Genomic DNA, 24,270 nt, shown 5'->3' with positions numbered 1-24,270 from the left:
GGTCTGGAAGGGACAATAGTGAGCAAGAAGGATTGTTAGCAATAATTTTCCGAGGAATAATCATAAGGAGATGAACTGAGGGAGTAAGAGAGGAAGAAGGGCCCAAAATACCAGAGGGAAGATTCTTGAGGTCACTGTTAGGAAGTCCATCTGATTTGCATGAATTGTTCATATTCACAACTCTCAGGTTAAGGTGAATGTTGCCAGTGCCCTCTTTCACTTCCTAAAGTGAAATTGACTTGGATGATAAATTATATGATCATTTTAGACATAATGGATTGCAGAATGAAAGTTAACACAATAGTTATAAACACGTATACACACACACACACACACACACACACACAGACACACGGCAGTTAGTGGAAATAAAAGTGTAATCCCTACACTCCCTTAAACACTTTTTTAAAAAAATAATTGATTTCAGAGAGGAAGTGAGAGGGAGAGAGAGATAGAAACATCAATGATGAGAGAGAATCATAGATCAGCTGCCTCCTGCACGCCCCCTACTGGGGATTGAGTCCACAACCCGGGCATGTGCCCTTGACCGGAATCAAACTCTGGACCCTTCAGTTCGCAGGTTGATGCTCCATCTATTGAGCAAACCGGCTGGGGCCCTTGTTCACTTTTTAAATGAATCCAAGACTTTCATACTTTTCTTTCTTTTTCTCTTCTAGCAGAGTTTGTAAAAAGTGACTTTGTCTCCTTTTAAAAAAATATTTAATATTTATTGATTTAAATTTAGTTACTTTCAGAACTTTTAATCTTTAAAAAAAAGATTGAGTGGAGAAAATTTGGACTAAATTTTAAATACCTCTGGGGGAATAATGAAGTTCGAATAAGTATAATCCTGACTCAATTTGAATTATTTTTCCACCCTGCTATTATTAGAGAAGCATAACTATGAGAAAAACTCTTTTCTAAAATTTATTCATAAATTAAAAAGGATGGCCTGTCCGTCCTAGTGGAGGTATGCCTTGTACTAAGTTCCTCTCTTCGTGGGATCCAAGTGACTTTGGATTTCACGAGTAGCTTTGTGAAGAACAAGAAGAAAGTGTTGGAGAGGGGAAAAAAGAGGTTCGGCTTTTCAATCAGAAGTACTTCTTTAGAATTCTGTTGGAGCCACTCACTACCTCAATAACTGCGAGTACATTACCCAAATTCACTACACATCAGTGTCCTTATCTATACAATTACTACTCCACAAGAGGAATGATACTTCTTAGAGCGGTTGAGAGAATTAAATGAAAAAATATGTATGAAAGGACTTATGGTTGCCTCAAAAGTAACTTGGCAACTTCGCTTTCAGTTTCTTCTCTTTGAATCTATAGTCCTTCAAGTGAAAATTAGTTTTAATAATATTTTCAAGTTCCTCCAAGTTTCCAAATCAAAGACTACATTCAGGACATTCTCTTGATGGGGCAGAAAAGTAAATCAATGCATTTTCAATTTGACAAGAATTTTCCCCCAAGAAATTAAGACTTGTTGAACCTTAATTAACCTGGTGGATCATTTACCTAGTAGCTCTATTCCCTGAGTGTTCTGATTAATCAAAATTTTATGTGAGGGTAATATGACACAACTTATGTATTTAAAGATGAAATGCTTTTATTTATGTGCCATTCATGGCCACATTCTTCTTGTAGACATTATATATTGTTTGTGTAAGAGGCAATACTAAGCTCCTATTTGTCACAGTTTATTTGTTCTTTCCTCCAAAAACTTATTTCTACTAGATAATTTTTTATACTTGGATGTAATTCTCCATATTGATCTTTCACTAGAATCCTGGAATTATAATTCAGATAGCAAACAGAATGTAAATAATAGTTCAAGTATTAATATATACTGGACATTATTGCTAGAGGTTTTACTTAATTTATTCCTTATAATTCTATCAGATAAAGTTTTGTTTTTTTTTCACTTTAAAATGGAAACCTGAGCTCCAAAAGTTTTAAGCAGTTTTCCCATATTCTATGCACTAGAATTAAGATTTCAGTCTGGTCTTACAGACTTTAATGTTTATGCCCATTTTATTACATGCTATTATCCTATCCTATCCTATCCTATCCTATCCTATCCTATCCTATCCTATCCTATCCTATTCAATCCAATCCCATCCTATCCGACCCTACCCGTGATTATATTGTATGCTATTGATTTAAAAGTATTGACAGATGTCACTTCCATAAACAACAAAATTTCTTCATAAAATGGAAATGGAAACTGGTAGGATTGATGTTAGCGGTCAATAGTATGCCACCCTTGGTGAATATTGGTGGTGGGTGGTTGGTTATGTAGTGGTAACTACCAGCAAGATATCAAACTCATTCTCTGGCATTTAATTTATCAATACAGTGACTTGCCTTTGTGCTTTGAAGGCATTCTGCTCCTTTACAGCCTTCAACTAAGAAAAGTGATAAGCCTTATCACCCAACTCCTGTAATAAGTCCTAACAGTGGACACCAGGTGATGTTGTCTGATGGGACACCAGTCGGGAGGATAGGAAATGTAACATGCCAGAGACACACTGGCCAATCTCACACATCTTCCAAGTGAAGTAAAATTGAAGAGATAATGTGTGTGTGTATACACACAAACACATGTGAACACACAGAAAGACCAGTTCCATAGTTGTTACATCCTAGAGACGTGATTTGGGTGATAAAGGAGTAGAATGATGAACTATACTGGAACTTTTTGTTTGATATAAATTTGTAGTCTTTCCTAGTCAAAGATAATAATGTATTTTAGTTCCAAACTGAAGTCAGAGACACATCACTCTATAACCTATTTCCATTTTTTATTTTGGCTGGAAGCACACTCAAATGGAAGCCAGTGATCTCATTTTCTAATGTTCAGATCAAAGGGGAAAAAAAAGAATCAAAGAATCAGTTGGCATAGGCACATGAGATAAAAGGGTTTCCTAAGTGTCAATCTGTTAATCAATTCTTCAGAGAAGGGGAAAAAGAGGGTAGCTGAATTATACAGGCCTTGCAATTAGATGAACTGAGTCATATGTTCCTTACTCTGAGAAATGTAGACATAGAACATAATAGATGTATACATGAGTCGTAGACTTTGTCCAGAACCCATTAAGTACATAATGAAAAGAGTGGGGAACAGATGACTATCTGAGTGTGCTTAAGACTATCCAGGGAGAGTTCATTGGTCTTCTTTTGCCTGTCTCACTCCTGTGGCTGTACACCAGACAAAATCACAGTGATGGACCCTCAGTGTTCCTCCAAGCCCTCTGTGCATGTGACAGAATCTAATCACAGGTGCCAACAGAGGACTGGCCTACGTGAGTGAATTAAAAAGTATTTATTTTCTGAATATTACTTTCTTTCAAATGCTAATAAGAGCTGAGCCCAAAACATTTTGGTGTCCTCTTCAAATAAAGGAAAAGTACAATGCAAATATTAGGCATTCTATTGTCACAGTGTACGTTGTCTTGCTTTATGCACTCTATCCTAACACATTTAATTTTAGTCATGGCGGCCCTGATACTCAGTGGCTGGCACTTGGTAGAATCTCAACTACTAGTATAATTGCTGAATGAGTAAAATGAATTGTACAATGAGCTTTCTCTATTGAAAGTCATTATGGAAGCTAAGTACATCCATCTCAGAATTTTTATTGTTCAGTGAACAAAGGATATGGCTAATGAGTGTCGAATTTCTTACAATAACCCATATAGCATTCTTGAGTTATTTTTTCCAATTCTTTTAACCAAAACCAGAAAACTATAACAAACCACAAGATGTATAGGAGGCTGTCACAGTAGAGTAATGACCTATTGCTAGTTCACAACACTGCATTAATAGCCTCAGTTTAGTAGAAGAGTGTTTAAGGAATAATGGGCTGAAATGTTACCTTTCTTTATGATGACATCTTTAGTAGTAACTTTTTAATTCCCTTTGTGTTCATATTTTATTTTAAAAGGGTCATAATATATTACCACCCATTGGCAGCAGGCAAGATAGGATAGTGATATTCCATTCCCTTCCGCACAAGGCGGGTGGAGCATGCTGCTCGGGGCTGTGGGTTTCTGCCACAGCCCACTGGCTCCTCTGGATGGCAGAGCCACGTGACTTCTTGAGTGCAGCTACTACCCCTTGCTCCTAGCAACTGTGTTCTGCTAAAGTGTGGTTGCTGCGGTTGCCAGGATATTATTCTATTCTTGTCCTCCATGACCACACCAAAGAAAAGAGAAAGTATCAACCAAACTAGAGTGAAGACACAGGGAGGGGGACCCAGAAAAACAAAGTGCCCTCCTCTGTAACAAAGAAATAAATTGAAGAGTGACTTCATGGTTAATGCTTTAACAAAATGTGTAACTTTTCTTTGAGATGAAATTGAAAAAACAGGTTTTAATGACAAGCTGCCAAAAAATATGGCTATTAAACCATTAAGGCACAATTCACCACCTTATTATTATTCATTGAAAGCCACTTTTTTCCCAATGGAAGAGAAGAAAATGTCTTAAAATTGTCAGAATGACCTGAGAGATTCTAAACTATAATTACCATCCTGTGTCACATACAAAAGTTGGAAGTAGATACCACATTTCTCTTAACAGAAGACATCGTTGATTGCAAAGTGCATACTGATTTCTGAAACGTTAAAAGGTGAAAAATGTGTGTGTCGTGGATTTGTTAAAATAATACACTATATACCTAATTCAGAATTTTGATCAATTCTGAGATAAAATTTGTTCCTTATTTGTAGAAAAGGAGGTAAATTAAGTTTCTCAGGGTCATATAGCTAATAAGTAAAGACAGAATGAACTCAAGTATGTATTTGCTTGACTATTATGTTCAAACTCTTCATGATGCAATGTTGTTTCTTCAGTTCCTTGTGCAGATAAGAAATAAAAATAGGTACCATCTAACATGTTTATAGAACTTTATAGCTGTAGTGTTTGTCATATTCCTGGTAATCTGCTAGGTGTCATTAGCCCTGTTTTTCAAATGAGAAAAACTGGACTCAGGAAGATAGAATGACTCACTCAAGGTCACATAATTAGAAAGTGTCAGAGCCAGGAGTGAAACCCAAGATAAATGACTCTTAATGCAAACCATGTTTGACTAAGGTAAGGCATTAACCAGCTACCAGACTTGAAATTAGATCACAGACATAAAGACTATTCCAAGAGAAATATATTGGATATATAAGAAGAGATGTTGCACATGTCAGATGAATTCATTGATTTATTCAATGAATTATTGAATGGCTACTTTGATGTAGGTTGTTTCAGTACCTGGGGTAGAGTAGTGTATAAAAGACAAAAATCACATGGAACTTCTAATTTCTATAGAGAGAAACAAGGAAGGAGAGGATAAGAAGGGGGAGTTTGCAATTTTAAATAGTGGCCAAGTAAGGTGAAAAGGTGTGACATTTGAGCCAAGATAAAGGCAATAAAGAAGTGAGCCACATGGATAGCTGTGACAAGAACATTCCAGGCAGAAGAACAAAGGACTTGGATTGGTAATGTTCTGGCTTATTGCAGGAGCAGCTAAGAGGTCAGAGAACTACTGGGGGCAAGGGGTGAAGTGGGTGTGTGGACATATCACATAGCAGTGGTCAGCAAACTGAGGCTCGCAAGCCACATGTGGCTCTTTGGCCCCTTGAGTGTGGCTCTTCCACAAAATACTGACTTCTGCGCATGTTGAAGTTTCAATCGCACTGTACATGCACGCCCACACGTGGTATTTTATGGAAGAGCCACACTCAAGGGGCCAAAGAGCCGCACGTGGCTCGCGAGCCGCAGTTTGCCGACCACTGACATAGGGCCTTGTAGGCCAATGTAAAGACTGGGACAGAGCAAAATGTTAACTTTGGGCAGAGTAGCCTCATGGAATTTGGAATCTGGTCAACATACTGAACTTGTCCTAGGCATTCCATGTATATCTAGATCATCGGTCCAATTTAGTCTTGGGCTACCTGGCAAACAGATGTTACTCTGCGTCTACCTTGTTACTGATTTATAAAATATGACCTATCTAGAGACTGTTGATAGTGTTCCAGATTAATAGACAGCTAATAAATAAACATGTAGCACAGACCTATAATCAATGCTGGATATTTTAAGAAAAGCATCCGGACTCACATGCTTGGTCATTCTGCCACCACCATTGTGGAGGACGGGTGGAGTGAAAGAATGAAGTCAAGGAGGCTGTTACAATAGTCCAGGCAAAATGATGACGGTGAACTGGGAGAGGAGAAATGGAAAAATGGGGTAGAGATAAGAAGTACCCAAGAGGTGGATCAAGCCTAGGTTAGGGAAAGATTAGATGAGCAGGGTGTGAGTGAGAGGTAGGTCAAGGTTGACTGCTGGTGGCCCAGCATGGGTGACTGTGTAGATGCCACCCTTCCCCAAGAATATGGGAAGGAAAAAGGTTTGCTCATGAAGAAGGCAAGGAAACAAGTATCATTGTTCTGATGCAGGCAGTTTCAGTGGAAGGAGGGGTCACTAGGAAGTGGCCAGATGAAGATTCTTGAAGGTCTCAGGGCTTTAACTTAGACCTAAAAGATGGTCAGGATTTAGAATAGAGAAGGGAAGGAAACACAGACAGCATTCCAGGCAGAAAAAAATATGAACAAAGGCACAAAAGTGGCAGAGTAACTACACGGGTTTTTGTAAGTAGGAGAGCAGTGGAAGAAAGGATGGAGAGGATGGTCCTTGGATGCTAAGGAGTCTGCATCTGAAATCCTCCTTCCAGAGAGAGAATTCACTGTTTCAGAAGGCATCCAGGCCCACGGTTGATCAGCAACCTCAGGTGGCTAGCAGTAGTAGCCATAAATGTCCTGATGGTCTTGCTAGTGATCTCCTGCGACTACACTTGGTTGCTGCTGGGCAGCTTTACAGCTCTAGCTAGAACTCAGCTCTCCCGAATCCCATCTCAAGATTAAACAGACATTGTAGTAGTTTAGTATTCAGGACCACTGCGCTATGCTATCACCAAACACATATTATAGTTATATTTTAAGTGTCAAAAAACAAGTTTAACATTTTATCTAAATTGATTTCCTTTCACCATGAAGCATTTATTGTTCTTTTAATTTGAACTAAATAAATTCTATAATGAATTTTTCATAGTGTTGGTATAAAACAAAATAAACTTTTAGTCTACCCTGCATTTTCTAGCCTATCAGACACAATAATAAGCAGATTTTTAACTCCATCCAAATAATATATAACTTAAAAATTAATATTTAAAAGTCTCAGCTGTAAAAATACCAATTGCTTGGCTTAGTCTGAAATTATTGCCTGTGGTGGTGGAATACTTGTAATGTCTGTTCAAGTCCATCATGGGGAAAAAAATACAAACCAGAGCATTAGCTACAGTTATGTATTTTCCTGAAATACATTCACATCTCTCCCCTTCATTTCCCCTTGGCAACAACTGAATCCCTAACAGCTCTGATAATTCATAATTTCTTGCTTCAGTGCCACCCTTGAAAACAAAGCCATCCTGTGCTCTGTACATGTCATTATGAACCAAGACAGATCACAGGTAAAACGAGAGCTCAGATCACTCCAGATGAGTTCTTTCAGGAAATATTGCTTCTCCTATAATATAATCGGAAACTCTGAGCTCACGTCAGTTACAGGGAAAACTGCTAAACGCCTGTCAAAAACAACAACAAAAAGAGGACCACGTCCTTCCTTCCTTCCTTGTAGTTTTAAGCCGCCTCTACCTCTTCCCTTTTACAGCTTCCTTCATTTTCATTCATTTCACTCCCGTCTGGCTCTGCACGGTATACAGCTTCCATACCTTTTTTTTTTCCCCCCCCCAGGGGCTTAGATGCAATAAAACCACTTTCCTATCTTACTGCCTAAATATGCATTTCAGGAACACACTCCCTTTGGTTTTCTACCTCTGTTAAATTCGATCTCAATTTTCTGTTAATTGTGCTCTAAATTCTCAGAAATGTACCTCAGGGCCTAGATCACGAAGAAGAGGAAGCAAGTTTGGCAGGCAAATGCATAAAACAGCTAAGGGATGAAGATAAAACAGGCGCTCATTCCTGGGAAATTACTGGAGGGAAGTCAGATTTCTAGCCTAAGACAAATGAGCCCACTTCTCCCCTTTGTGCCCAGAAATTTGGATGCTACATAGACACATCTTCAATAGCCTGCTTTACAAAGGACCCTAAATGCTATACAAAGGGAATCCCTCTAGGAGCCAATTTTTTTAAAAAAATTACTGATCAAACATAGATGCTTCATGGAAGGAGGCATTTTTGTTTTATCCATTAATAAGTCAGAATCTCTCAGAACAGTGCCCGGCACGTAGTGGGTCCTCAATCAGTATTTGTTAAAAGAGCAATTTCACTGGATACACCATACACAGAAATTCTATCTCTCAGTCAGCATGAAGCCCTTTAACTTACAACTGTTCTCCAAATCACTCATTCTTCATTCCCAGATCATTGCTATAAAAGCCAAGTACAGTGGAACATTAGACACAAACAATAAAACATCACATTATGAATTGAGCTTTTGCTTTGTGATTTGAAAGATTTGCCATTAAACACTGATTTCTTTCTTTCATTTTTGTTATCTGCACTTCAATTTCCAGTTTACCCCTTTATTTTGAATGACAGTGCGCTATTCATCCTTCAAATAAGAGAATGAGCATATAAAAATCTACCTTATTTCACCTTGAATTCAAAGATTGCTTTTCCAACGAGGAGTGAGGCGGCTGCTTTCCTTTTTAATGCTCACTTCCATTTTTTAAACTTGCGTTCTTACCAGGTTGAAACTTTGGCAATTTACTTTTCACCCATTACCCAAAGGAACGCATTAGATAGGACGTCCTCTTGTGGCACAACTTAACACAATGGAATCAGGGGAGTCTTTTTTTTTTTTCTGGTTTGTTTTAACCGCCAGACATAGGCCATTTGACAAGTAATTCAGTTACTATTATGACCAGATCTCCTCATTCAGCATAGAAGGAGAACCAAATTATTTTCCATTTTGTCTCCTTCTAATCGGAAAACACGTTTTGTCATTTTGGATGCTTCCAGTAGTCTTTAGAAAAAAAGCCAATTTGTATATTTTTCCCAAGACATCTCTCTTCTGGCGATGAGTTAAAATGTTAATAATGAGGAGGTGAGGGGAAAAAGGACCCATTATTTTGTGGACTCAGATGGTTTCAAGGTTCCTTTAGAGCTTACGATGCTGAATGGTTCTAAAACGCCTTACCTGTCCATAGCCTTGGGGAAACTCCACTATCTCTGAACTGCTAACTTGTATCCTGAAGTCTGCAGGCAAAGCCCACAATAGGGCCTAATTAATCAAAATTTCTCCCAAGCACCAGGTCCAACCTAAAATAAGTGAATGAATGAATGAATTAATAAAAATAAATAGTATATGCTTTTTCCTAATATTTTTTTTTAATTTTGATAAAGACACATGTACAATTTCTCAAGAATGAGTACAATTGGTGCTAATTCCATGGCATTTTTCCTGAACCTCTCCATTGATAAGTTTGCTTCCCATTGCCAACAAACTTAGTTTTCCCCAAACCTGAAATAAATGTCTAACAAAAGCTTTTCTTGGCTTTGCTCCCCACCTGAGGCTGCAGTTACCTCTCTTCTGTTGAGTCCTCACCTTCCCATAGTTTGTTCAACAACCAGTCTACACCCAGTGTCCTCTGGCTCACCTACTCCTGGCTCCAGTCTCATACCGTTGGTTCCTTTCCTCTCCATCTCAAAGGGTATTCTCTCATCTAGTACCTCCGCTTTTCTATGGATGTGTTAGTGATTTGATTTAGATTGCAGGCCATTTGGATGCATTTACCACCAACGTACAGGCACACTCGCTTGTGCACACACACATTTCAACACAATAGGGGTTTTATTGTTAGCTGCCAGGAGGGATCATAAAAGGACTTGCCCCTAAGAGCAAATTCTTCTTAGAATGAGTCCTGCGACATTATTTATGTTAAAATAGCTATGTTCCACCATTTAATGGGTAATATGGAACAAAATTTCCGAAGGGAGAGGAAAGGGACTTTGCCACAATGTAGGGTCCTTTCTACTCTTTCTACTCTTCCCACTTAGGATCCACCCCTTAGAAACCTGCTCAATGAACATTCATAAACGTACCATTCATATTAGTACCCCTGCTTCTTGTGAGTGAACAGGAAAATGTACGGAGAATCTCTGCTCCTCTTCCGAACCCCAGTGGTTTTAAATTCCCAGTATGAATTTTTTCATGATCAGAATCTTCAACCTCTGCTCAGCTAACATTTTAGGGAGAACTTAACTCCATCCCCAGCACAACCATGTGTTCAGTGATCACACGGACACTGAGCTGAGCTCTTCCCCATACATAAACTATTCATTCCTTAAACACACTGAGCACCTACTCTGCTCCTGGCATTGTTCGGTGTACTAGCTTACATCCTACCATGTGGGAGGAGGGACACCGATAATAAATAAAACAATTTAACAGAGCAGTAAATGCTATGAATTCAATAAAGCATTGTTGTTCGAGAGTGACACATTGCGCTGGATGGATGAAGAAGGGACAGCATTAGGCAGAGTCCAGAAAAGATCTCTTTGGAGAGGTAACACCTGAACTGAAACGTGAAAGATGAGAACGACCCGGGGGAAAGTTTTTTAGGCAGAGGAAGTAGCAGGTGCAAAGGACCTGAGGTTGCAAGGCCCTTAGCGCCCTCTCTGCCCTCAGTTCCTGGCGCGACCCTGGAATCTTCTGTCTAGGATGTCCTCCTCGCTCAGGCTGTCTTATAGGCTGAGTTTTCAGTCTCAGCAGTGTTCAGATGCTCAACTTGTCTGAAATAATCACAGACTTCATTTCAATACTTTGCACTTGACCTTCAAGGGCTTCAGAAAGAAAAAGCAATTCAAAGCAAGTCTGCGAATCCCAGGATCGCTGTTGACCCCATTGTCTAATATGTCACCTTCCTTATCTAAGAATCCATGGGCTACACTCCATAGAATTTGGTGCCAAGAAACAAAACCTCTTCTGCAAACCTGTCTCCTTTCATGAGCCAATGAGTGGTAAGGAACCGGTCCTGTAACCCTTTTATTCTGGCTGCTGGAAACCCAGAGCTAAAATGTAGTGCTCCTGCTACAATAACAATCCCATCCATGGTTTGTGCCATGTTCACCACCCCCCTCCCTTCCTCATTTATTTCTGTCTGTGGCTTCTTATCTTTATTTTGTTTCATTTTCATTGCCCTGTGTGAAGAGTGCTTTTATTAAGCTGCCCCAACCCTCTGGGAATAGATGATGTGTAAATCATTAATCATGAGTGCTTTCTAGACAATCACAAGTCACTTCCTCGTTGCAAAATCCAGCGTGTTGCCTTGGTCCTGAGCTCACCCTCTCTGCCACAAGGCAAAGCGTAGCTGCTCTCCTGTCTTAAATCCGTCTCTCCTCCCCAATATTTTCTGGAAATTTACATTACAATTAATAAAATTGGTGAAAAACAACACGTCCTTGGTCTCGTGGCATACAACAGTATCTTCATTCATATAATGTAGTTTAGTTTCCTTCTTTTCCCACATGCCCAGGATTCTATTCTAGGCCCCCGGTGCTCTCTACACTTTTTCCTTTGGCAACCACCTTCCACTGTCACCTCTCGGGAAAAGATTTTCAAGTTTTATTTCCAGCCCCAGCCTGTCTCTTGAGTTTGCATTCCAAATTCCCTGGAACCATTTGAAGCTCAGAGTTAGGATGAGGTCTTCAAGTTCTTTACCCTCCCAGTCCTTAAATTCCCCCACAACATCTCTGTCACATGCTTGTCCACCAAGCATTGGACTGCAATTTACCACCTATCAAGGCAGCCCATCTAGCTAGCCAGCACTGAGTATTAAAAACTTACTTCCAATAGAATGGCAAAATCTCTCTCTATGACATGTGCCACTGGTCTTAATGCTCTTAAGAGAAAGGATAAGAGCTGAGACACACTAAATGCCAAATATGTACCAGAGGGTTTGCCCATATTATCTCCTGACAAGCCTGCCATGTAGTTTTATTATTCCCATTATATCACTGGGGCAACTTAATATTAGTTTAATTATTTCACACGGCCCTTCTCCAAGTGGTGAAGCACTCATATGCTTCAGAGGAACTGACTCTATTCCAGGTTAAGAAAGTACAAATTACTCCAATCACTTCTGCTATGAATTATTGTGGTTTTTACTTGTAAGTTTACCATTTGTATTGAAAACCTTTAACCATGGTGTCTAAAAAAACACACCAAAACAAAGTTCAAATGAACATTCCAGTTGTGGTTTGACTATGCAGAATAGAACAAAATGGTCACCGACTTATTCTATATACATATACATATATATATATATATATATATATATATATATATATATATATATATATACATATACATATATATATATATAACTGTTAATACTGTCTCTCTTATTAGTCTGGGTTATTTTTTATTATTATTTAAAATTTATCTTTATTGTTGAAAGTATTACAGATGTTCTCTTCTTTTCCCCATTGACCTCCTCCATCCCACCCCCCTCCTTCCCCACACTATTGTCTGTATCCATGCATTATGCATATATGCATATACATTCTTTGGTTAATCTCTCCCCACCCACCTCCACACCCCCTACCCCAGTGGTTCTCAACCTTCTGGTCCTTTAAATACAGTTCCTCATGTTGTGACCCAACCATAAAATTATTTTCGTTGCTACTTCATAACTGTACTGTTGCTACTGTTATGAATTGTAATGTACATATCTGATATGCAGGATGGTCTTAGGCGACCCCTGTGAAAGGGTTGTTCAACCACCAAAGGGGTCGCGAGCCACAGGTTGAGAACTGCTGCCCTACCCCCATCTTCCTCTGAGAGTCATCAGTCTGTTTCATGCTTCTATGCCTCTGGATCTAATTTGTTCACCTTGCTATTAATGCCCGCCCGTACCTGTCTCCTTTCTGGCCTTATCATCCTCGAATTTCCTGGATGTGTTATATATTCCTGGAAAACTACGCCACAAAGTATTTTTTTGAATTTTCTTAGTTCTATGCCTGTCTTTACTTACACTGTCCTTGAGCCTGGAAGACTTCTTTTTTTTGCCTGTCAAATTTCTGTCTTTCAATAATTTGAGAAAATGTCACAAGCTCTATGAAACTTGTGCCAGATCTGACCATCTAAAATTCATCTGAAGTTCCTGAATTCTCACAGCGTTTTATTTTTTTCTCCTAGAATAGAATAGTAATAGCAATTTATATACATATTTTCTTTCTTCAATTAGCTTTTAGGTCCCCGAAGCCTTGGCTATGTCTTATTTAATTTTACTCTTCCCAGTTACAGAGTAGAGCTCCAATGAGTTGCATTAATGATGAAGGAGAAAGTAGGAAACAAAAGAGGTGATGGAGAAAACTTGGAAATCTAATGCAAACACTTGAGAAATCAGACCAACAGGCCATATTTACAGATGCACCAAAAAGACCCCTCTCTCCTTCCATTACTTCTGCTTGCCCCTAACTTAATTTTTTGGATTGTACTCTCTGAGCTCTGCTCTCAGGCACAGGACCTGCTTTTCCCCTGAGGTCTAACCAGACTAGAACTCTCCTGGGGCCAGTGGTGAGAGGCCAACATACCAAGAGCCAACCTTGGTTTTGGTTGGAATCAGCAACTTCACTGAATAACTACTTTCAGTGACCTTGCTAAGCAATAAATCTATCTTCCCTTAAAAAGAATCTCAGTCAGTGACAATTAGCAGACAAGCTTCTCCACACATACATGTCACTCTTTTTTGTTGTTGTTGTTGTTAATCCTCACCCAAGGATATTTTAAAAAACACACACATTTTTATTGATTTCAGAGAGGAAGAGAGAGGGAGAGATAGAAACATTCATGATTAGAGAGAATCATTGATTGGCTGCCTCCATCATGCCCCCTACTGGGGATTGAGCGTGCAACCAGGGCATGTGTCCAGACAGGGAATCAAATTGTGACCTCCTGGTTCATAGGTTGATGTTCAACCACTGAGAAACACTGGCTGGGCCCAGGATATTTTTTCCATTGATTTTTAGAGAGAGTGAAAGAGAGGGAGGGAGGGGAAAAGAGGAGAGAGACATGTCGCACCCGACCAGGGCCGGGGATGGGACCTGCAACCCTTTGGTCCAAGAGCCGATGCCCTAACCACTAAGAAACCAGCCAGGGAAAAGTCTTCATAAAATAAATAATTTAGACATTTAGTCATTGAACTGCCCCACTGCTCAATAAAACACAGCTTAGCATCTGCATTTATTCAGGGCTGGTAGTTAAAGCAAAATACAGAGGCCTGTTTACAACACAAAAATCAAGTAGATTTTATCTAAGATGAAGTTAGGAGTCATTACCCTTTAAAAAATACTGGGAACAGTTTTTTTTTTTTAATCAATGTGATTGAATCTTGTTCCCACCTACAAGAATTTTTAATTATTTACCATAACCTGTGTCAGGTCAAGGAAAGTGCTTCACATTTTTTGCTTCCTGGAGTTAACATTTATTTAATGAAATTCTACTTCACAAAACACCACTTGCATTGCTCAGATGTTCAGTCAATGAAATTACTGAATTAATGGGAAAAATTACCTTCTTAAGATTAGGTCACATGAGTTCCTAAAACTGGAAGTGGTTACATAATACAGCCGAGTTATATAATAATGTATTGAATGATGCTATACTTTTAGATATAATGAGTTTTAAGCTAATCGTCTGGTGTTCTGAGCCCAGCCTTCCTGCATTTTGCTTGACTTTTCCTCGTATCTCATTGGAACCTCCCCTAAAGGGTGCACCTTTTCCTAGACGCTTGGCTATAATTACTCAGGCATCAGTCAGCTGTTTCCTGCTATCAACCCACGAACAAAATGGGGAGACACACACACACACTCAGACATTGACACATAAAATCATCTTTTCAAAATCATAAACTTTGGAGGCAGTTCTAGTGTACAAGGATTTTTCTCTCTCTTTGTTTTCAACATTAAAATGATATGAAAACATATTCTTCAACTAAGCTCTTCATTTATTTAAATATTGGTGGGTCGTTGTTAGATATTGGGTTTACTAAAGGCAATTTAGTCCAAGATGTTTCTTCAGCAAAAATGCAGACTACTGGACGTGAGCTGATAAAGAAAACATGGGTTCCAATAGCTTGAATCAAAATTGCCAATATTATTTACTCATACTTTGGAAGAAATATGACAATCAAGCCAGTTTATTTCTGACTACCAGAAGAGAATAAAACAGCAACTTTTCCCTGACAGATTTAACATCTGAGTTCCTGGTAAGTCTTAAATTTGAGACCAAAAATTATATAACTGTCCTAAAATTATAAAAAATAATACAAACACCTATTTTATGTAAAATGTTAGATGTACAAAAAGAATTGATGCTCTTTTCAATTTATCTATGAGAAATAAGACACATATTAATAATACTACTACTAGTAAAAGGACAGAAAGGGAAAAATCAAGCATGAAGCTTTCCCCACACAACAGGTAGGAAAAGAATAATACTCCAGTTCGCAGTGCAGTATCTAATACTCTAAAGTTAGAGTACTTAATACTCCAATTCAAAATACAGCATTCAGTTAGCCATAACAATTTATAAATTATGTAGGTCACTAGTTTGCTTTATAGCATGTCTGTGCTTCAGTGCCCTCATAAAAGGTGTTTGTTTTCCTTTGCTGTTATCTAGTGAGTCTTGATCATATCCACCTCACAGGTGAAGTATTATATGGTAGTGCGGAGTAGAAATAAACTGAGAGGGCAATTGACAGTTTGGCTCAAATAAACTCACAAAAACTCAAAAAAAACCCCACAAAAAAACAAAGAGGAAGAAATAAACGGAGAAATAGGTTCATACCTCAAATTAGCAAGTACAGTTATTTCTGAACAGTCCAGCTAGCGGTTTAATGACAAGCAAGTTAACTTAGTGGCTGAAATGTGGGGTAGGCTTACCTTCAAGTTAACTCATGATTGCATTTAGCCAAATTAACTGTATATTACAACCTTTTGCTAGGAAGGAGTGAAGTCTTTATCCTGCCTTTATAAGTGATATCTAATCTTCCTATATCACAATCAATCTGGTAGTTGCTAGAATCAGAGTTCACCCTAGTGATTACAAGTAGATGTGGAAATGGTTTCTTTCTCTAAAAAAAAAAAAAAAAATTATCTGGGGAGAGCACTTTGGATTTCTGCTTAGTTTACTATATTACAAAAAGATTATTATCCAAGAAGCAATTGCAATAGTATTGGGAGAAAACTGTAATATTTTCATTGCATGGGAATTGTGACTCCTAAGGAAGGGTAGGGGTATCTCTTTCTCTTTCCCTTGGTTCACGCACACCCCAACGTTTTAATACACCTTAAATTATAATGGTCCCGCGGAGGGGGAAAGGCACAGTGCACATGTGTGTGTATGTTTTCTTCATGGTAATGAGGGAGCAAGGGGAGTTGGGCTGGGTTTACAATGAGGATTGTCACAGGTGTTTTGTTGTTTGCCTGTGGTGGTGGTTGCTAGGTCATCCACCAGCAGAGCCACTTCCTGCTTTCCCTTCCTCTTATCTGAGTCTCTGTGCAGCAGCCTTTGTGAGGGGCCAAGACCTCTACAATTGGAATCAATTGGCTTGAAAATGCTAAATTCTAAAGAGATCTTTGCATATTACCCCTAAGGTGTATTTAGTTATGACTTGTAAAGTTAGAATGGCCAGAGCTCACTAGATAAAAGCAAAATAATAGTAAGTTGAAGAAGCCTGTATGTGAACGCCTTTGGAAAGAGGCTATATTTAATTAAATTTTGCACGCAAAATTACATCACAGAGCCTGGCACATAGTAGGTGCTCAGAATTTCTATGAATGAGTCATGTAACTGGTTGGTTTAACAAGCTGGTCAGAAAAGGGTAACACGGCAAACCTACAGAGAGCAGCTTCAACATTAATAAGGGCCATTAGTTAAGAGAAATACTAGCAAGAAATTAAAATCCCTTCGAGCATATCACCTACATAGTGATTCTTGGGTTTAAGTGTTTAATTCCAGTACAATATCTAACAACCTCACAGTAATTACATATATCTGAAGTATTTTTATAGACTAAATTTAATTGAATCCTTCAACATTGTTGAGGTATGTACAATGAGTCTTTGATTTAACAGATGATGATACCAAGGCTCAATAAAGTTAAGGCTAAATCCTGGTTATTTGAATCCAAAAATTGGTTTGTTTGTTTGTTTGTTTTTGTTTTGTTTTGTTTTTGTTTTTACCAAATTACATTTTCTGCTTTCAAAGTCCCTTCCTTTCAAGGGCAATTTTCCATAGTCTTTTTCACATTCTCTAAATTAAATCATGTAGAATGCTACTTTTCACACAGCAGACTTTCGAATATTTGTTGATCTTGATTAACTGAAGCTCACAAAAGTAGGGGAGTTGAGGGGAACAGGGTGGGGACATGAGGTAGTCTTCCCCAAACCAAAATTGGCTCATAAAATCTCTAGATTAGATAGCCTTTCACAATACACCAAAAACAAGCTCCCACCTCTCGCTGAGTCTAGAAATAAACAGGGACAGTGTTGTCAACTTTCACAAAAGATTTTGCACGAAATTTAACCCAATATGCCATTAGGAAGACCTGAGATAAGTGAAGAAATGAAATGAACATTCACCTGCTCATTTCATTCATGTCATAATTTCCCTTGGGTTGTGAATGCTTAATGTAATGCCATGACTCCTGAATTATAACCTTTGTATTTCAATAGCCAATCAGCAATACTGAGAAAAGCCTGTGACCTAATACAAGGAAGTAAATATTTGTTTTGTGAAACACATTCATTGTCTATAATAAAATTGTTTATTGACACAGAGGTATTTCAAAAATCTCAGACACAAAGTTTACGAATTTTAAAGAGATTTTAGATGTTTATTACTCATGCTAGAATTTCAAGTATGAAGCACATACATAATTTAATTTAAAAAGCCTGCACATCTAGTGAACAGCAGAGCAAATCCAGGTCTATTTCAAATGAGATTTTGTGTTCCACCATGACTCATGGCTTCTCTTGGAGCCTCCCATTCACTATAAACACCAGGCTTTTGATTCTGAATTACTGAGGGTTTTACTATATTGGATAAACTGGAACTAGCAATAATTATAAAATGTTACACTTTCTAGGTAGTTTAATATCTAAGGGATTTTAATAATGTTTTCAAGCTAAATATTTAAGCTTTTGAGACCAAATTTGTCCAAAGTCATAGAAATAACACTGTCAAAACCAGGAGCTTACAAGAGCACTGAATAATGTGAGGTACTATAGACACTGACCTCATTAAGACACTAGATTAGATTCTTACCTTTTAAGTATTCAAATTTCACGACAGCTTAAAATTTGAGATGTGATTCTTATCTGACATAGTTTTATAATTAAATGTAATTGATTTCATTCTGATGAGACATTGCAATTAATACTCTATAGGACCTCCATGTACTCCCATGTTGCCTTTCAATTTCATTTATATCAAGAAAACTCAAAAGGTCTATAACATTGGCAACTGGCAGAAACAATCCATGAAAATCTGGGAACTCCTCATATACAAGCTGTCAGAATAAGGTGTGAATGTGTGTGCACAGGTGCCCAAGCAGAAAATGACATACCCCAACTATGAAGCAATCCTGGGCTTCTGAAAGGAGCTGTGCACTTGGGAAAAGCCCAGGCATCGGGGCAGGTGGATATATGCTATAGACACCATAGCAGCTCTAACCCCATGGCTGGTCCATCTCCAGCCTCTGATGATGATTGTTCTGCTCCATCTGAGCTGGAGTCTGGTTCAGCCACAATGAACTCTATAGTCTTTCCTACACATATGTTTTTGTCATTAAGCATGTCCTTTGTTTTCTTTTGCTTTTTTAAAATAACATTAGCACTCAAATAAACAAGAAAATTGTAGCAGAATACCAATTAAAAATGGGCAAAAAACTTGAACAAGCCATCCTTATAATTTTTTCTTATAAGCATGTCAAAATTGTAATCAACATTCTTAGTAACCAAAGAAATTAAATTTTGAAAAATATAATTTTCACCTACCAAGTTAGCACAGGGTTTTTAAAAGATGATATCATGTTGGTAAGTACTAGATGTTCTAAGCATCAGGTCTACAGTCGGGGGAGGGGGGTGTTGCGGGGGGGGATGCCACACAGCTATACAAACCAAACCTAGGCATAAGGATGTACATCAGTTAAAACAGCAATATACTGGAAATAAAATAAAAATTCAAAAATAAAAGCATGGTTAAATAATTAAGTCATCCATAAGATGGATTATTTTGCAGTCACTAAATTATATTAAAAATACCAGCTTCAATTTATTGGGAAACACCAATAAAATGTTATTAATTTTTTTAAAAGCAAGTATGAAGTTCTACAATATGATTCTAACTCTTCAAAAAAAAAAAGTCCATTTATACATAGAATACAAACTGGTGGTAAACTACCAGTCTTTTCAATAGCAGTTCTTAAGGCATGGGGTTGGGATAATTATAAGTACTCCGTCCATACTAGACACATGCTAGGAGGTGGGTCTTTATCTCTATTGTATATCTGAGGAAACTGAGGCTCACTGGCTCTTGGTGACAAAGGTATTAAATGGAGGAGCCTGGGCACAAGCTAAGGTCAGCTTGACCCAAAGCGTTCATCACATCATGCCTCCCCACAGGTAATTTAAACTCTCAGGTTTATACAATATTTCACTGGTTCTAGGGGATTTAAAATCAGCACATATCGCTTTTATAATTTGGAAACAAATCAACAAAATAAAGGTTATACTAAAAATACTATACATAGTCACAAAGTGACAATTCTAGAAAACCGTTTCCTCAAAAGATGTAGGACCGTGAACACAATCTTTAAGATCACAAACTAGTGTATTTGAGCATTCTTTAAAAAAAAAAAATACATTATATAATCCTAAATCTTGGAAAACTTTTGTGAGCCTTGTAAATTGTGCAAAATGTATTCATTTAAGAAATACTTATTGCCCTAACCGGTTTGGCTCAGTGGATAGAGCGTCAACCTGCAGATGCAAGGGTCCCAGGTTCGATTCCGGTCAAGGGCATGTACCTTGGTTGCAGGCACCTACCCAGTTGGGCGTGTGCAGGAGGCAGCTGATCGATGTTTCTCTCTCATCGATGTTTCTAAGTCTCTATCCCTCTCCCTTTCTCTTTGTAAAAAATCAATAAAATATATATTTTTTTAAAAGAAATACTTATTGAATACCTGCCTTTTGCTAGGTATTGTGCTCGGTGTTGGCACAATGGAAGGAACAACTGTCTAAATGGCTTTCCCTGGATGTTAGGAAAGTCTTTGAGGGATGTGTAGAGATGGAGAGAGATAGGGAAGAAGGTACCCATCAATGTCGCCCTAGAAGTTCTGGCTACCCACATCAAAGGATGGTTTTAGTTTTTAAGCCTTCCACAAGAACTCATAATATTTCTGAGGATCCCAGACATCCCTCTGGAAACATCATAGAATTTTAAACCTGTAAGTAAATGCATTCATACCTAAACTGACCAGGTAAAATAAATGCTTTTTAATCTCACACAGTGTTATTCTCCTCCACGGGGTATACAGTGGTCCTGGCACCTGCATTTCTGGGTGGTGCAATATCTTCACTGGACTATCCGGAAAAGGGTTTTCAGCAGAAAGGCAGCTGGGAGGAGTCCCATCCCTCGTGGCTCCATGAGTCTTTGTCCGAACCCACTTTCTCCTTCTCTAGAAAAGCCCAGCTCTCTCAGCAGATTGACTTCCAATGCTATGGCCACTGTCTCTGCAACTGTTGGCCACGAGGTAAGGCAACTAGAATTTTTATGGATTCGGATGTAGCTTCGGCTGATACAATAGGTCAAGTTAACTCTCCTTGTTTATTCTGTTCCATGGGGACTACATACCAAGGAATAGCCGAGGAACTGGAGCCAGAGAGGGTAGAAATTGGCACAACAATTTATGTTCTTTGTTCTGTGAAGCAAGGGGTCTGGTACTGTTTCAGACTACACATTCAAGAAGAAGGATGAGTGTCCATGGTTCTGAGACTGGATGTCACTGCCATGGAGATTCGTCTTATTTAATAAATGACACCATCCAGTGACTCTGAATAGTAAACACTGGTTTTTGTTTCCTCATCTCCGAAAATCACAAATAAATGACCCTCCCATAGTTTCTCTCACTACAGTTTTTAAGACTATAAAAACAGGGAACAAATGGACTCTCCCACAAGTATGCTAATTACTGTTTTAGTTCATGCTAACAGAAGAAATAGCTTAATAACAGTAACTTAACTGGAGAAGGTCAAATTTTTCATTCCTGTGAATTAATGAATACCAATCACCTTTTCATTAGATTTTAGTGCTATAATGTATATTTCGTGGACAACTACTACCATTACCACAAAGAACTTTAGAAACACATATTTACTTAAAGTGTTTCAGAGTTTTCAAAATTCATACAGAGTGTCTAGCAGCTATGAAACTAGGAGGAAAACATTCTTTTCCATTACAAGAGGAAAAAGCGTTTCTCATTTCTCCAATTACGTGATTTTCTTCTGAAGGGCTCATCACCCAGCAAAGCCCACATGAATGAATGCCGGAAATGCGGAGGACACCCAGTCTGAGAAATGCTTGTTCTAGACGGGAACCCCACTAGGAGCTTTCTCTCCGTTATTTGCGATCCTTATCCCAGGATGGAAATGACCTCGCCGGAAAACAATTAAAAGGTGGACACAGCTATGGGAAGCTTGCAAAGTTCTCTAGACAAGCCTTCCAGGGGCTCTTAAAAAAGGGAAGCATTTACCAAAGGGTCATGGAGGGTAGGAAAACTATGCCAGGAGCCCGGGGCAGCCCTGCCAGAGGGACTCAGATGGTCCCAGGTGAGCGGGCTGGAGGCGGGGGGCGCAGGGCGGGTCCGGGCGCCGCGGGCATCTTTTGGGGCCGGGCGACCCCTGCTCTGCCTGCGGGCGCCCTGAGACTCGGAGGAGGGAGCGGGCTGCCCGGGATGCGCTGGCGGCAGCCTCGGGTCGCGACCAGCATCGCAGTGACCGCGGCTTTCCGAGGCCAGCGCGGTCCCTCCGCCACCCTCGAGCCCTCCCTCCGACATCTTTCACGGAGCCGGGGAGGTAGCAAGAAGGGGTGGAAACCGCTACTGTCTGCGCCCCGCCTCGGCCGCAGCACAGGGAGAGCAGAGGGCGAGGGAGCTGGCGAGGAGGCAGCTAGGAAGCGGTGATCCATCGATAGGAGAAAGGATCGCCATCACCACAGCCCGGGGGTCTCGGGTCCACCCACCCGGGCAGGGCAGCGGCTGGCGTTGGGTGGGCGTTCCTCAGCCTGGTCCCCGGGCGGCTGGGAATCCACCCCTAGCAGAGCCCACAGGCGCTCCTTCTCCATCCGCTCCGAGGAGGGGAAGGAACAAAAGGGACCCTCCACCCCGGCACACACGGATGTCAGATGCTCGAGGTAAATGCGTCCTGACAACCTCCCTTTTACACCTTCCTCACCTGAACGGTGCCTTTCCCCAAAGGTGAAGAGAGGAAAGAAAGAAAAAAAAATAGCGCCCGAGCTGATGGGTAGCTTGGACACTGTTAATTTCACATTCGGTTCTAACCACCACCAGGAACATCCCGCAGGACCTCGCGCCCCCCGCCCCGGCCCGGCCCTCTCCGCCGGGGCCCGAAGGAGCCCAGCTCCCCTCTAGGGACCCTGCCGAGGGTTCCCAGGGCGGGCAGGACGCGCGCCCGGCCTCCCGCAGCACCCGGGGGGAAGGGGGGGGGGCGGCGAGCGAACCACGCGACGCGGGATCCAACTTCCCAACCTGCGGCGCGGCCCCTGCTCCCCGCCCGGGCGCGGCGGCCTCCCCTCTGGGGCAGCGGCACCGGCCCTCTCCGCCCCCTCGTGCCTTCGTCGCCCTCCCCCACCACCTTTACCAAATGCATCCATTGGTGCAAAGCAGACATTTTGCTGTCATTTACTTCGCGCCGCTTGGCCGCGGAGGGAACATCTTACCCGGGCGCCTGGCGGTGCGGGCAGCGCGCGGGGAGCTCCGGGGAGCGCGAGGCGGGGCGGCTCGGTCCTCTAGCGGAGCCTGCTCGCTGCCATCCGTCCAACTTCAGCACCCGGCGGGCAGGAGAGAGCGAGCAGGCGAGGATGCAGGGGAGGCGGGAGGCGGGGGGCGGAGGGAGCGGTGGGCGGGGAGGGAGCGGGAGCCCTTGGCAGCGCGCATGCGTCCCGCGAGCGGGCTCGGCCCCGCGCCGGGCTGGGTCCGTGGGGCCTCTTCTCCCCCCGCCCCGCCCCGCCCCTCCCGCGTGGGACCGCGTGAGTCACAGCCCCGCCCCCCGGACGGCCCGGCCCCCGCGCGCTCCCCCGGTCCCGCGCCCACGGTGCGCAGGGTCTCGGTGGGGCTTCGGCCCCCGGAGACTCCGGTCGGAGCTTCCCCGGAGCCTGGGAAGCCGGGGAGTCCTCCTAGATGAGAGGCTCTGGCGCCCAGGCTCCTCCAACTTCAAGTTCGGCCGCAGCCCGAGTAACCCTGTCCTGCGCTTTGGGGGATGCCTGGAACCGGAGCGCGTCTGGAAGGGGCAGAACGGCAGCGGGTCCCGGGGGCGCGGGGCGGGAGGGGCGCCAGGAACATGGGAAGCGCAGCAAGTCTTGCTGATCCGAGGCCGGGCGTTAGGGAGAGTTCTTCACTTCGTGGACGTCCTCGCCCAGAAGCCGGACATTTCCCCGAAGGTTTATTTTCAGGCCCCCTCTGCTCTGGGGCACATGTGGGGTTTCCGGCGTGTGGACCGCTGCAGCCGGAGTCCTGACAGAGGGGGGGCCGTGCCCAGGGCTGCATGACTGACAGGTGCTGACGCTCGGGGCCTGGAGCATCCTTCAGGGACGGGGACAGCCCGGGCGCTCACGTCTGATAATTGTTCCATTCACCAGCCTCGCCTCGCTGGGTGGCGAGGGCGCTTTGGCTACTTAATGCATCCTGAGCGCTAGATTGCATCTCCCGTGATTAGATTCAAGTGTTTGTGAGGGAGAATTACGGAAGCAAGCGGGTGTCACTCTTCGGATGTGTCATCTGTGGGAAGAGGAGTGAGTTCCTGGCAGGAATGATTAGGCTTTTTTTTTCCTCCTTATATCTATTTAGAACTGATTACTCGTAAATAGATAGGATTTTCCCTTGCTCGTGCGCTCATGCATTCGAACAGCGTTAGGGTTACTTCAGACTCCTTTAGGGAACATCCTTCTGC

General features: G+C 41.3%; 1 protein-coding gene across 4 annotated transcripts in view; it reads right to left on the bottom strand.

The window, feature by feature from the left end:
• The window catches only part of RGS17 (regulator of G protein signaling 17), a 188,289-nt gene that overhangs the window by 62,735 nt on the left and 101,284 nt on the right, over nucleotides 1–24,270 (bottom strand). For 2 of the 4 annotated variants that reach the window (XM_059700005.1, XM_059700007.1), the window contains exon 4: nucleotides 9,215–9,336. In XM_059700005.1, coding sequence (XP_059555988.1) covers nucleotides 9,215–9,222 — 8 coding nt within the window. In that variant the 5' untranslated portion in view covers nucleotides 9,223–9,336. Of the gene's footprint in view, nucleotides 1–9,214; nucleotides 9,337–23,041; nucleotides 23,302–24,270 lie in introns of those variants that run through there. The other 2 variants (XM_059700006.1, XM_059700008.1) reach the window with 2 other exon arrangements.

This window comes from Myotis daubentonii, chromosome 6 (assembly GCF_963259705.1).
Source record: "Myotis daubentonii chromosome 6, mMyoDau2.1, whole genome shotgun sequence".
In the NCBI taxonomy this organism is placed as follows: Eukaryota; Metazoa; Chordata; class Mammalia; order Chiroptera; family Vespertilionidae; genus Myotis; species Myotis daubentonii.
This window is presented reverse-complemented; position numbering and strand designations above follow the sequence as displayed.